The 14,360-nt window shown below is 43.5% G+C and overlaps 1 protein-coding gene across 1 annotated transcript in view; it reads left to right on the forward strand.

The window, feature by feature from the left end:
- dlc (deltaC) overlaps positions 1-13,569 on the forward strand; it is a 48,964-nt gene extending 35,395 nt beyond the window's left edge. The window contains 3 exon segments of the mRNA XM_084335534.1: positions 8,846-9,587; positions 10,196-10,310; positions 11,493-13,569. Coding sequence (XP_084191660.1) covers positions 8,846-9,587; positions 10,196-10,310; positions 11,493-11,498 — 863 coding nt within the window. The 3' untranslated portion in view covers positions 11,499-13,569.
- The last annotated feature ends 791 nt before the right edge of the window (positions 13,570-14,360 follow it).

Consider the following 14,360-nt stretch of genomic DNA (forward strand, 5'->3'; position numbering starts at 1 on the left):
TTCTTTCTGCAGTTGCCGCCATGGCTGTTTTAGCAGTAGCCCCCCCCCCTCTGTCTTGGTCTTGGGTTTGTTTTGAAACGCACCCGTTGGTCCCTCTGCTCAGTGCCTCGTCAACCAGGACAGGAATGCAGCTCTGGCACCGGGACTCAGCCTGGCTGAGAAGGGTCCTGATAGGCCGAGTCGATAGAGCTGTCAGCGTCAGGCTTACTAATGGCAATGATGACCCGAGGGTAGGTGGTGGTGGGAGGGTGCTTTGGAAGGAGAGTGAGTCCCCCCCCTCGCTGCAGTACAAGTCATAACGTAAAGGGGGAATTAGAGAGAAAAACATGGCCTCCTCACCCCCCATGGTGTGTATATAAAAACAGACAACATAATGGATTACTATAGATAAGAATGTAAGAAAAATTCTCGGTGGAAATGTCCCATCTGTGTCGGTTTCAAAACGTGCGTTGTTGTCTTGAGCACCAGCCTCGTTCTAGTTAGCGCGGTCGAATGGGATGAGTGCGGTGGAGTGTTTACTCCTTGGCTTCGGTTCTTACGGAAAGGTGAGGACGCAATGCCGCAGCCCGGTCCGTCCGTCTGTCTGTATGAGGTCGCGTTCCTCCTTGGCTTCCACGCTAAGCGGCTCATTTGAAGAGAGAACTCGCTCAGATCAAAGGCAGAAGAACGAGATGAGTCAAAGTGACTCTGTTTGTTCCTTCAGATTTGTTTGGATAAAAAAAATAAATGACCGTCTTGTAAACAAGCGCCCCACATGGCTGAAGTTGGGTTCACTTGGCAGCGGTCATTGCTGAACCCTGAAAGACTGCAAGTAAAACGAACGTGTTGCTTTTCAATTGGACCGACAGAAGTATCACATTGTTGAAATGATATACATGCAATTATTTCAGATCCAAATGAGACTGTATAACACTGTCTCTTTTTTTGGCATTCATTTTACACAACTGCTGTTTGAGTGGTTGGATTAGCCAGGTTCTGTCATAGACGTATTACTTGGACTGCTAATCATCACTTAGAGGTGAGACTGATAACGCTAACATTGCAAAACAGAGTTACAAAAAGATATACTTATCAGTATATATTAGTACACACACATACACACACACAGCACGCACACACACACACACACACACACACACACACACACACACACACACACACACACACACACACTACACACACACACACACACACACACACACACACACACACACACACACACACACACACACACACACACACACACTGCTGAATAATTCAGTTTTGCATCAATATATATACTGTATATTGAGGCAAACAGAATTATATATATATATATTGAGGCAAAACAGAATTATTCAGCAGACGCTTTATCATGTAAGAGGCCTATATATTATAATTTCGGCTAATTATAATTTCGAGAGCGCACTGATAATGTTTGGCCAGCTAATTATCCTTTGGATTTTATGTGGGGGGGTATAATGAGAACAGGTAGAAATACTATAACACGTCACGCATTCACACAAATTGATGTGAATCAAGTCTTCATTTATTATTATTATTATTATCATCTGGAGTCGCAAATCGCTGTTGCGCTACGGAGCGCATGCACGTGTGTATGTGTGTGTGTGTGCAGATACAGTATCAGCTGCTGCATCGTTAATGAACTAGATTTATATGGAATTTGTTAATCTATTCTTAGTCTATTTCACTATATCGCGCGATATATGAAAGTACTGTACATACGAGCGGTAATGCTCAGATTGCTCATTGAGTTATGACTATAAATGCAAAACGTAATTGTTGTATTTATATTATCATTATAATTATTTAATTCCGATGATAGAAACAGTGCGTCTGTAGAATTGACTTGAAGCAATCACCAACTATTTGTTCAGGGGGGTTGATATTGTTATTTTGATATAAACTCCATTGCAGAGATGGTTATTAAAACAGTATTTATGAGGAATGTGTAAAGCGTTCAATTGTGAATGTCAGTACTCTGATAAAAATTATTTTGTGTCTGTCTGACAGTTATCATGAAGTTTATCTCGGAATAAAGATGGATAATATAACGTATTTGAAGAAGCTCTTGGTACACAAACTCCTGTATCCAATAATAATAATAATAATAATAAATTGAGACGTCTATCTGATAGAAGTCGGACAACATTCTAACCGCCATGCAACTTGGCCAAGGCCTAGCCAATCTCAAACAAGCCTACCAAGTCTTGAGTAACAGCTACTACTCGCCAAATCCCTGCCTCGCTCGTCTACTCTATCAATCTTGCAACTGACTGAAGCAAGCGAACCCCTGTTTCAACCTCCACGCACGAGGCTCGTGCTTCTGAGGGAGTCACCTACACTGAAGGCAGCCACCCGTGTGATTGCTGAAAGGTACCAGGCTCTTGCGAAAGTTCCCTCATCCAGAAGAAAGACAATGGGTCTCATTCACCAACATTGCCATAAGATCTCTCTTACGGCAACCACCTTGGAACCACCAAACTCGCGACAATTACACCCGGATTCACCAACGCGTGGGAGAGCCTGTCTTAAGTGGCCAAAACTATCCCAGCTGCGATGCCACAATGAGAACTGCCCACAATGAGAAACGTCACTCATTGACAAACTTGAACACGCGTTCGCGTTGACTTCATTTGCATTACAGACACACACACTGTCCAGCTCATTATAATGCAAGGGCTCTGTGGAAATGGTGGCGAATATAGGTAGCGGAAGCGCTTTGCGACCGATCAAAATGAGATTAGATTAATGTATTGTCATCACACGGCTCATGGCCATCTGCCGCAGCGCGAGCGCGCACACACACACACACACACACACACACACACACACACACACACACACACACACACACACACACACACACACACACACACACACACACACACACACACACACACACACACACACACACACACACACACACACACACACACACACACACATGCATGAATTACTGTATAGTCTATGTGCGTAATGAATGAACGCAGTAGGCTTATATTATTCTAATGACTTGTTTATTAGGAGATCACAGATACTATAGTAGTAGTACAGTACATACAGTACACATCTCAAATCTCAAATAAATGTCATGTATGTTATGTATGTCATAAATGTCTATATGAATTGAAAATGGGGACCCTGATGGAAACAAGACAAACGTCTTTCTCAGGTCTGCATCCCCTTAACAATTGTATGTATTGAGCCGTACTGTATTGTACCCATTCTGCAATCTGTTAAATAAAGTTTTCATTCATTCATTCATTCACATGTCCACAGTCCAGTCCGCTCACAGTATGCCCGACTCTGGCAGCCTTAATATGTGTACTGTACGTATAGGGCAGAGCATAAGCCTACTGTTCATTCATTAGACACGTAGGCTATACAGTGTGCGTGTGACGTGTGTGGCACAACAAGACGCCAAGACGGTATAAATATGGAATATTAATACAGTCTATTCCACTATAGATATATCCACGCTTAGCTTTAGTTCTTATTTATTTATCCACTGTCATTTGCAGTGTTGGTGTAGTAGGCTACATAGTGTATTTCAATATCTCTTTTATTGATTAATGATATATTTGAAAGAATGCAGGTTATAGCTATATAAAACGACAAATGTCTGTCCCATTGTACCAATCAATGGGATATAGCATGTTGGCTATAACCTGCATTCTTTCAAATGTATAATTAATCATCAATAAAACAGATATTTAACAAATAAGAAATACAAATAATTATTATTTATTTTCAATCATTTCACAATAATTGCATAATTGTGTTTGAATATCTGAGTAATTAAGTAATTATACATTTGTCCAAAATAACTGGTTCAGATATGGTTAATCCAGCTGCCCTGTGATCAGATGAATCCATATTATTTATTTTCGGACATCAAATGCGTCATTGAGGCATAATAATTTTTTATCATACAAATATTGTCATATTTATTTAAATTATGATTAATTAATTCCAAGGAGCTCCTGTAGAGTTGACATAAAGGAATCACTATGATTCCTCCCAAATAAAGCCCTTAAGAACACGACTGCTATCCAGCGATCCTAAATCCTGCTCTTAGTTAGGACCGAAGCCAAGACAATGGATGGTTGGTGAATCCCAAAATCGTCCCTAAGATGTCTTAAAGTGGCGCTAAGACCAAGATTAGTCAGATCTTTTGTCCTAAGTCCTAAGTGAATGAGACCCAATGTCCCAAAACGACCCGTCCACGTGGAGAGACATTTCCCTCCTCTCCTCTTGGAGAGAGTCGGGCATTCTCTTCACTACACAGAAAGCGTACATGTGTTCTTCCTAAAAACGAATTGATGCTTTCAAGCACGAGTCATCCAACACTTCCTGGACTTCAGAGACCCGTCTGGTGCCATAATCACATACGGTTATGCTTAGTGCTCTAGAGGAAATTACACTTACCTCAATCATTTGTGAATATTATATCCAGGCTGCGATTTGTGGAAAACTATCAAAAACTATGTTTAATCTTTTTATAGCATTTGATCTATATATATACTGTAAGCATTAGATTAATTAGCAGATTTCTTAAAGGCACAGTAGCAGGGCTTGACATTAACTTTTTGGCTCACTCGTGCCCCCACCCAAAAAGTAATGAATATAGGTAATTGGACAATGTAACTGCATGCATTTGTTTGGACATAAGATTTTATTTGAACAGAAACATCTAAAATAACATCTAATCCAAAATGTGAGTAGTGTGGTGTGTGCTAAAATAACATCTAATGCCAAATGGGAGGGGTGGGTCAAGGCAGTAGAGCGCGGGTAAACAGCAGGAGTAACTATGACTCTCGGTATCCAAAGGGGGGCAACTGCGATTTTGCGCGAGCTCCCACGCACGTATTCCGATCCCCGCGAAAATATTCACGGGGTAGATGTCCCCGTGGGACACAATTTCCCAATGCATTGTCCCGTGGGATTATGCCCCCCACGACGATATTAATTGATGGGCGGATTTGCAGTGATGGGGAAATGAAAAAAGGTCACCTGCCAAAGTGGCTGGTAAGAGTGACAGAGTTACACGCCACTGCCGAATTATACCCGCCATTGGCGGGTGGCGGGTGGATATCAAGCCCTGAACAGTAGGCTAAGTAGGTCAAATCAGCCAAATGGCTCAGCAGCAGAAACGCTGCAGAATATAAATTGTAGGCTGATAGACATACCCGCAGGAAGATGTTTTTTTTTTATCCACTTTTTTCTCCTTCTTTTTCTGTTTTTCTCCCATCCTAATTTAGTCGTGCCAATTCCCCCCTCCCCCGTCTTGATCGTTGCTCGCATGTGCCCCCCACTGGTCGGTCGTAGGGAGGGTTGAAGAATCTATCGCATGTCCCCTCCGATACATGCGGAGTCAGCCAGCCACTTCTTTTCATCTGCCAGCGCAGACTCTCATTGGCGAGGTGTAACGTGTGGGAGGCTCACACTACTACCCTCGACATCTCCTGTCCTTGCTGTGCAGGCGCCCTGACCGACCTATAGGGGTCGCTGTTTACAATGACCAGATTACCACCCATCGACTCCCCTCCCGCTGACTCTGCCAATTGAGTCAGTATGACGGCCGGCCCAAGCCGGAGGCAACGCTGACAGCCGGATTCGATACCGGTGTCTCACGCGTTGGTGACGAGCGCTTAGACCGCTGCGCCACCCAGCCCCCCCCCCCCCCCCCCTCGCAGGAAGATGTTTTGAGTAGGGGGTGTTGTTGTCCCCCCCCCCCCCCCCCCCCCCCCCCCCAACCCCCGGCGGAAAAAAAAAAAAACTGCATTCTATCTTTCTATGATTTATTTCAAATTTTTTGTTTTTGCAGTAATACACAATCTTTCATGCACTGTTAAAAACATGAAATAAACACAAAAAAGTGCAACAAAAGTGCAACTAAGGCTAAAAACCCAATGAAATAAAATAATAATAATAATAAATAATATATGCTTCTTAGCAGACTTCTTAGCTTAACATCCCAGTGAACTAATGGGATAACTGGGGATGTTGTTTGCTCCTGACAAGAGTCTCAGTCTGGGGTGATGGTAGACAAAGCAACTCTTGAGGTCATGCTCATTGTCCAATATGCTGGACCAGCTGGACCAGAGCTGAGAAGCCACTTTCACAAAGATAGGTAGTGCAAAAAAGAAAAAGTATATAAAAAGAAATATATATATATATATATTTCTTTTTTTTTCTTTCTTTTTTTACACACGCATCCGCAACCCACTCAAAATGGCCCCGCGACCCACTTTTGGGCCGCGACCCACCAGTTGAGAAACACTGCACTAGTATAAATGCGACCTTCAGCACCATGGACAGCGATGCTGTCACAAAACACGGACCATACAAGTTTTATACACTACACCAAACTGTAGAATAACGGGCGGCTAGGTGGCGCAAGTGGGCAAGGCGCTCGCCACCAACGCAGGATATGCTGGGTTCGAGCCCAGCTCTCTGCGTTGCTAGCAGCTTGGCTGGTCGTTCATACTAATACAATTGGCAGTATTAGGGGGTGGGAAGCTGGTGGGTGGGGATCGGACGTTGTGGACAGCGACTCCTACAGGTCGGTTGGTGCGCCTGCGCAGTAGAATCAGGAAGCGACGAGGGCGGCGTGTCCCTCCCACGCAGACCCTCGCCGCTGAGAGATCGCGCTGCAGGTGAAAAGATGCGACGGCTGCCTCCTCGAGTACCGGAGGGGACACGTGATGCAAGGCTTTGTCCACATTGCAGCCGGCTTGTGAGAGGCATGGCCTAACAATGTTCGAGACAGGGGAGGGTAGAATTGGACAATGCGAAATTTGGGACGGGAGAAAAATAGAAAAATGGGAGAAAAAGTAGATAAAAAAAAAATATTTAGAATAACTACTTTCCAAATAATGGATTGTCCAAACGTCGGGTTATAATACGAAAGTGTCCTTTAAATAGAAGTTTACCGGTGCATGTTACATTACATTTCTCTACTTCACTGGCGCTCTCTGTGATCTAGTCGACTACTGCCGTCAGTTCTTCTCGGTTCCTTATTTTGCATTGTGCGTGGCTCTCTGCAACGTCAGAGTTAGCTGTTCTATTTCACGGTCAGGTTCCAACAAACTGTCTTCTTTAACTCCCAGTACATCCAATAAAGTGCTCAAGTGATCAACATTCTGAGGTTCCTTGTCAATTTCAATGTCCATCTGATTCAAAACTCTTGTAGTAACACCTCTGATTGCGCCCCGCTTTCGTCTCATTCTTTCAATTTCAGTCCGACGTTCATCTTCACCCATTCTAGAGCTATCCAAAACGCTCATATCTCCCGGGTTTCGGCACCAAACTACTATTATAATAATGTGACAGATCTATTTTGCATCAATATCCGTTCGTGCCGCGAGGTGGTGCTGCACCTGGAGGTGGGGGTGCCGCTCCCTCAGCACTCCTACTTCCCGCAGCTATGCTGATTATGTCTTCATAGTTGTTACTGGGCATGTACCACTCCCAAAACACACTCTGGTAAATCTGAGGCAACCTTTTCGGCATCATGGAGAGTGCAACAGCATCAATAAGCACACAGCATGGATCAATAAGCACATTTCTTTCTTACATGCCAAGAGCACGTCCTCTTGGCATGTAAGAAAGAAATATGCTTATTGATCCATGCTGTGTGCTTATTGATCCACGCCGCATCAAAGCCTCTAGTCCGTTCACACTGGTCAGATCTCATCTTCGGCTGCAGCGCAGAGAACCAGCAGAAACTGTAACGGTGCAGGGCTGTAGTTACTGAAACTGTGTACCGACAACACAGCTCACAGTAGTCAGCAGTCTGGTGTCCCAGCAAGAGGAGGCACAAGCAAGCAGGGAGACTTTTGAGACATGTATGTATTTAATTAAAGTGGGGTGATGGGGTGGGGGGTATATGAACGACCTGAGGTAGGGATGTGAAAAGCAGACATAGTGAAATCCCCACCATCGCCCCTGGCAAATCACACCCTGATTATATCTGATGTGTACCAAGACTCAATCCTCCAGGTCATCTGTGGGAAATACCTGACAGAGAGACAAGTGTCAAGTGAAGAGAAATCTTTTTTTTAAAGTCACTGGGTAAAGATGAGGTTTGCAAAACAACCTCAAACTTTTTTTTGTTTTTTTTTTTAATTATCTTTCCCCCCCTCCTTTTTCCGATATTTTTCTCCCATCCCACTGTTAGTCGTTATGCCAATTCCCAACCCCCTTCCTGGTTGTTGCGCACCCCCCCCCCCCCTACTGTTGGTCCGGGAGGCCGGAGACTGTCACATGCTTTCCTCCGACACATGTGCAGCCAGCCAGCAGCCAGCCTGGCAGCGCAGATTCTCACCGGGAGAGTGTAACGTGTGGAAGGTCACACTACTACCTTTCTCCAGATCCTACCCTCGCTGTGCAGGCGCCCCGACCAAACTGTAGGGGTCGCTGTCCACGACCCACCCACGGCTTCCCTCCCCCTAACTCAGCCAAACGAGTTAGTATAGCGATCAGCCCAAGCCAAGGCAATGCTGACTCTCCGGGAGTCGAGACCGCAGCCTCTTGCATTGGTGACGAGCACAATCTCCGCTACGCCACCTGACCGCCTACAACCTCAAACTTAAAAAGTTTAGAGATTCTGTTTAGATAGAGGGGACTACAGTGGTATACCATGTTACAACATGTCCGGCAGGGATAGATTAAGCTGTATTTATGTACTTTCCTCATCATACCCAGCTACTTTGTAACCTTCCCGGCAACAAGTGAACACTGTTCATTCCAGGAACATCTCTCACCAATTAAAATAAAGTAAAACCTCCTGTCTGTTTTCCCTTTTTGTGCATTTATTAATTCTCTTCTGCTCCTCCAGGAGGTCAGTGTCTGGATCTGGGCCACAGCCTGATGTGTCGGTGTCGACCGGGCTTCACCGGCCAGCGCTGCCAGACCAACACCAACGACTGCGCCAGCAACCCCTGCCGCAACGCGGGCACCTGCGTGGACGGCATCAGCGACTTCACCTGCACCTGCACCCTGGGCTTCGCCGGCAAGGACTGCTCGGTGCGCGCGGACGCCTGCTCCATCTACCCCTGCAACAATGGCGGCACGTGCTACACCCACTTCACTGGGCCGGTGTGCCAGTGCTCGACCGGGTTCATGGGCGCACGGTGTGAGTACCCCGTGAAAACCACGGCGCAGCCGCAGCCGCCGCCTGCCAAGACGCCGCCCAGCGAGGGGTTCCCCGCCGTCCTGGCCGTCTCCTTCGCCCTGGGACTGGTGACCCTGACGCTCCTCGTCTGCGCCGCCATCTTCGTCTTGCGCCAACTGCGCCGTGGAAGATCGCTGGCGGCCACTCGCGCGGTCAAGAATGACCTGGAGACGGTGAACAACCGCAACGTGGTGATTGGCGGCGGCGGGGGCCTATCGGGGCTGCCCCTGGGGAGCCTGAGGGAGAAGGAGGCCTTCCTTATTCCCGGGGGACAGATCAAAGTATCCAATAAGGACATGGCGTTGGCGGAGAAGGACGGGGACAAAGTATCTACATATAAAAACAAGATGGCGGATTATAATCTTGTAAAAGGGGATGATCACCTGGTGAAGAACACGTTTGACCTGTAAGAAACAACTTTTCTATCTATCTTTCTTTCTTTCTTTCTTTCTTTCTTTCTTTCTTTCTTTCTTTCTTTCTTTCTTTCTTTCTTTCTTTCTTTCTTTCTTTCTTTCTTTCTTTCTTTCTTTCTTTCTTTCTTTCTTTCTTTCTTTCTTTCTTTCTTTCTTTTTCTTTCTTTCTTTCTTTTTTTCTTTGCCCTCTGTCTCTCTTTCTCTTACTGAAGACCAGTTTGTTGGTCTCTTGGTCTAGTATTGTGTAAAAGACAAGCAGGAACTTGTGACTATGGCGTTTCTTTTATCCTTTATCTGATCTCTTTCATTCTCGGTGTAGCAGAAATATACGCATGCACGCACACACACACGCGCACGCACGCACGCACGCACGCACACACACACACACACACACACACACACACACACACACACACACACACACACACACACACACACACACACACACACACACACACACACACACACATACACACATACACACATACACACAGACAGCTTGTTTACATGCCAAAACCCTGCTGTTGTTCCGACCGGTGCTAACCTCACCCCCTCCCTCCCACACCCCTCCCTCCCTCTCTCTTCTTCTCTTTGTAAACAGTAGAAAATGTGCCTCGACCGTCGCGTTGCCTCCCCTCGGCTTCCCGAAGGACAGCATCTACCACCCAGTCTTCATCATACCTGAACAGATGGAACAGTGTGTCTTTGCTACCGAGGTGAGAATCAGCCCCAGACAACTTCCAGTAAACAACAATACTTTGTTAATTGTATGGTTTCCGTCATGAAAACACTTTCCTCAGTTATGATCGGTTTGCGACTCAAGCTGTGACTAAACCACGCTTTGATTGATGTTCACTGCAGGTTCTTTTTTTGTTTATGTATATTTTGCTGATCTCAATTGTTTTTAGATGTTTAATCAAATAGAAAGCTGGGAACCGTAAAAGGTACCATATTTTCCCTTTCAACCAGTTGAATAGGTCTTTGGGGTCCGCTAAACATAATAATAATAATAATAATAATAATAATAATAATAATAATAATAATAATAATAATAATAATAATAACTTTATTTGTGTAGCACATTTCATACAGGGGATTGCAGTTCAAAGTTCTTTACATCAGTAAGAAGTAAGAAATAAGACATAAAACCAGTGTAAAACAAGCAGCACAAGCAAAGCATGTGGAATAAAATAATGCAGATATATTAATCAAATCATATCAGAACCTCACATTCCAATAGGCTTCTGTAATCTGTTACAAAACATGATAAAGGTCAGAGTAACTATGCACCCAGTGGATAGTGGGGTGTAGAGATACAAGTTAAAATAAGTAAAATAATAGCAAGGGTAAAATGAGCAGACATATAAAATCACAGTTTTTCACAGATTTCTTCTGTACGAGCCTGTACCGTCTAACAAAATTCAGATCAAACTGTCAAACTAGGTGTTGCAGATCAAATATGACCACCCATAGAATCCATTTTCATTCAGATATCTTGAGGTCAAGGGACCCCTTTGAAAATGGCCATGGCAATTTTCCCTCGCCAAAGTTTTGCCTAACTATGGAGCATTATGAAATGTAGGTTAGAAATATCTAACGTTCACAATAATGGAACAAGGTTCTTCTCTTGTAGTGTATTTAACATATAATTAATATAACATTGAATATTTACCCAAATCCAGAAACCACATGTGCAAACTTACAAATAGTGGGCAATTTACGGAATGTGCAAATGTGTTTTTTTTTCAAAGTTGACAAAACGTTGTGTCCTGTAATCATATAATTGATTATTATTTCATATATGCTGAGGACTAACTCCCTATCTCTCTCTCTCTCTCTCTCTCTCTCTCTCTCTCTCTCTCTCTCTCTCTCTCTCTCTCTCTCTCTCTCTCTCTCAGGTGTAACCTAACCTTGGTCTCCCACAAGGCCACCCTCCTCTCTCGGCCTGACCCGTTTACAATCTGTCAAAGACAATTTTCCCCAGAGGATCTATTCTATCCACATATATTATTTAATATTTATTACTGCTGCTCAAGAAACAAGAAAGAACTTGGTTTTTTGTATTTTTTTGCTTTTCAATTTTCTGAAGACAATGATTCTGCAACGGAAAGGAAGGCTAGAGAAAGGTGGAAAGGAGAGGAAAAAAGAAAAGATCGAATGTCTGGCAACATTTGCACTATTTACCTTTTTTTATCTTAATTTAATTGTGTTGTTTTTATTTAAAATTTCGGGAAAAGAACAAGAGAGAGAGTAACGATTCGATGATTTTCCAACCAATCAGATAGACGCTCCTTAATTGTCATAGCGACCGTATCCTGTAACAATCCCATGAAAAGCTGTCAATCAATCTGCCAGAGGACTCCAGCTTGTAAAAGGGAGAGGAGGAGCAATGGTTTTCATGATTTGTATTATTATTTTATTATTATTATTATTTTATTATTTTCTTTTTTATTATGGATTTATTATGGAACTTTTCAAAGGAAAACGTGTTGAAAATCTCTCTCTTTTCTTTTCCCGGCTGAAAGCTAAATTGACTATAGCGTTTAGGCCAGTGGATGTACTTAAAACCCCTACGTGTCGGAGTCATTCTGTATCAATCAAAACAATGACTGACTGACTGACAGGGCATTATGCTTCTTTATCCTAAAGGCCCATTCCGTCCCTTTTATCACACGTCTTTTTTTACTATGGAAGTGAGTCTTTGTGTCATTGTGGCCTAGAAAGAGAGTTTACACGGTCCAGTGTAGCGCCAGCCTTACGTCACCGTCCAATCCTGCTAGCTCTGAAGTGCCTGTTCTTGAAACCACGCCAGCACGTGGAGGCAGTTGGCATTTATTTGTGTTGTCGTTTTGTTTTCATCTCTTCCGTTTTAACAAAAGGGGCCGCTCTCCCGTTCCAACCGCCCTTCAAACCGCCGTTGGCTTAAAGCCCCGTCCATTGACATCACCCCAATCGAATCCCCCATACTCTACTGAAAACCTTTCATCTAAAACAAAAAAGCAGCGAGAAGTCACATCTGTGTAGCAGGGAAATCGAGGAGAGGAGAGACACAGACGTGACCCGTTCCAACTGGCAGAAATCAGTTGTTACTATTTTCCCTCGTGAAAAGATGATTTGCTCGCTCGCTAGATGTGTTTCTGGGGCTTACAGGGGCTTCAAAGACCCAATGGTGTTGGTTCAATCCAACACAACGAAAACACAAATCAGTTCCTCCAGACGTCTTCCCGTGTGCCTGTATGTGTATTGGCTACTGTAACCTGTTATATTACCACTCTTGTTGACTATATCTGTAAAGTTTGAAAAAAAAAGAGAATTCTAAATTTGTGAACAACTGCCATCGCAAAAAAACTAAACACAAAGCAAAACAAGTGAACAAAACGTCCAGTGCTGTGACTATGACATTCCCAAGACTTGACCGCTGAGGTGTTTGGTTGCAACGTGACTAATAGTGCTTCACCGTTCGAGTCTTACCATCGAATTGGTCTATCTCAAGTCCCGCCATCTTTTGCTGATCCTCCAATCAAGTGACAGTTGTGATTGGAGGATCAAGAAAAGAAGGCAGGGTTTGATGTAGGTCAATTCAACCACAGCAGTGGATGCTTTTTTTTGTTTCGTTTGTTTTTTATAAGAAATGGGGGGAAATGAAATCTTAGAGAGTGAAGGACTCCAAAGAGGTTTATGTATTTTTTGTTGCCTTTTAAACATTTTTACTTCTACATTTGATACCAAATATATTTGTCGCTTCTTTGTGTTTTTTTTATTTTATTTGTACTATCTTCGTCCTCTTAATTTAAAAACAATGCAATGTGTACATAACCTTGAGGAGATAACCTTGAGGAGTCTTGCTATTTAAGTTCCCCTTGTAAATAGTTTTGTATTTATAAAAGAGAATTGTCTATATGTCTATGTTAATGTGCCTATTGTCTTGGTCAAAGTCGAAAATATATATTTTTTCATAAATAAATCGGAAAATTGCTTAAATGTTGTGTTTTGATTTTGGCTGGACCTGAGTGTTCTGAGTGATGGTGTTAAATGATTGGGCTGCTGGATCAGGTGACTAACAGTGCCATTCAATTGATCAGCACAGTCCAGCCATATACTAGGTTCTGACCTAGTCTTGTTTGATGTATTCTGAGTTAGTGTGTGTGTGTGTGTGTGTTTGAGGTGAAGAGAGCTTGGCTTGTGTGAGTTGTTTCTTATGGGCGACATGGATTCACATACAAGTGCATATGTGTGAGTGTGCATGCATGACCTCATGCACGCCTGCCTGTGCGTGTTTGCGTGCTTATGCGTGCATGCCTGTGTGTGTGTGTGTGTGTGTGTGTAGGCCTACACTTGCAAATGCTCATGTATGTTCTTATGTGTGCATTTGTGTGCACACTTGTATATGCATGTGTGTGTGTGTGTTTGTGTGCGTGTGTGTCTTTGTGGCAGGGCCCTGTGGTATTTATGCTAAGTATATGTATATAAGGGTGTAGACCAGGGGCCCACAAATACAGTATAATATGAGGAGGGGCCCCTTCACTGCCTGGGGTTATACTGGGAATCAGAGGAGTCCTTTGAAGATCCAATCTGCCATTTTTACCACATAAACACGGGGCATATTCACAATCATTCTGATTTATAGATTGAAAATAAGCTCTTTTTTTAAAGGGAACCTTCTTTAACTTTTTTTTTTTTTTCAGTGTTTACAAACATTACCAAAGTAAACACGTTTTACAGCCACAACAAAAGCAACAAATACAATTAAAAACCACTGTTTCTCT

The sequence above is a fragment of the Notolepis coatsorum genome (assembly GCF_963971535.1).
Source record: "Notolepis coatsorum genome assembly, chromosome: 1".
NCBI classification, from domain to species: Eukaryota; Metazoa; Chordata; class Actinopteri; order Aulopiformes; family Paralepididae; genus Notolepis; species Notolepis coatsorum.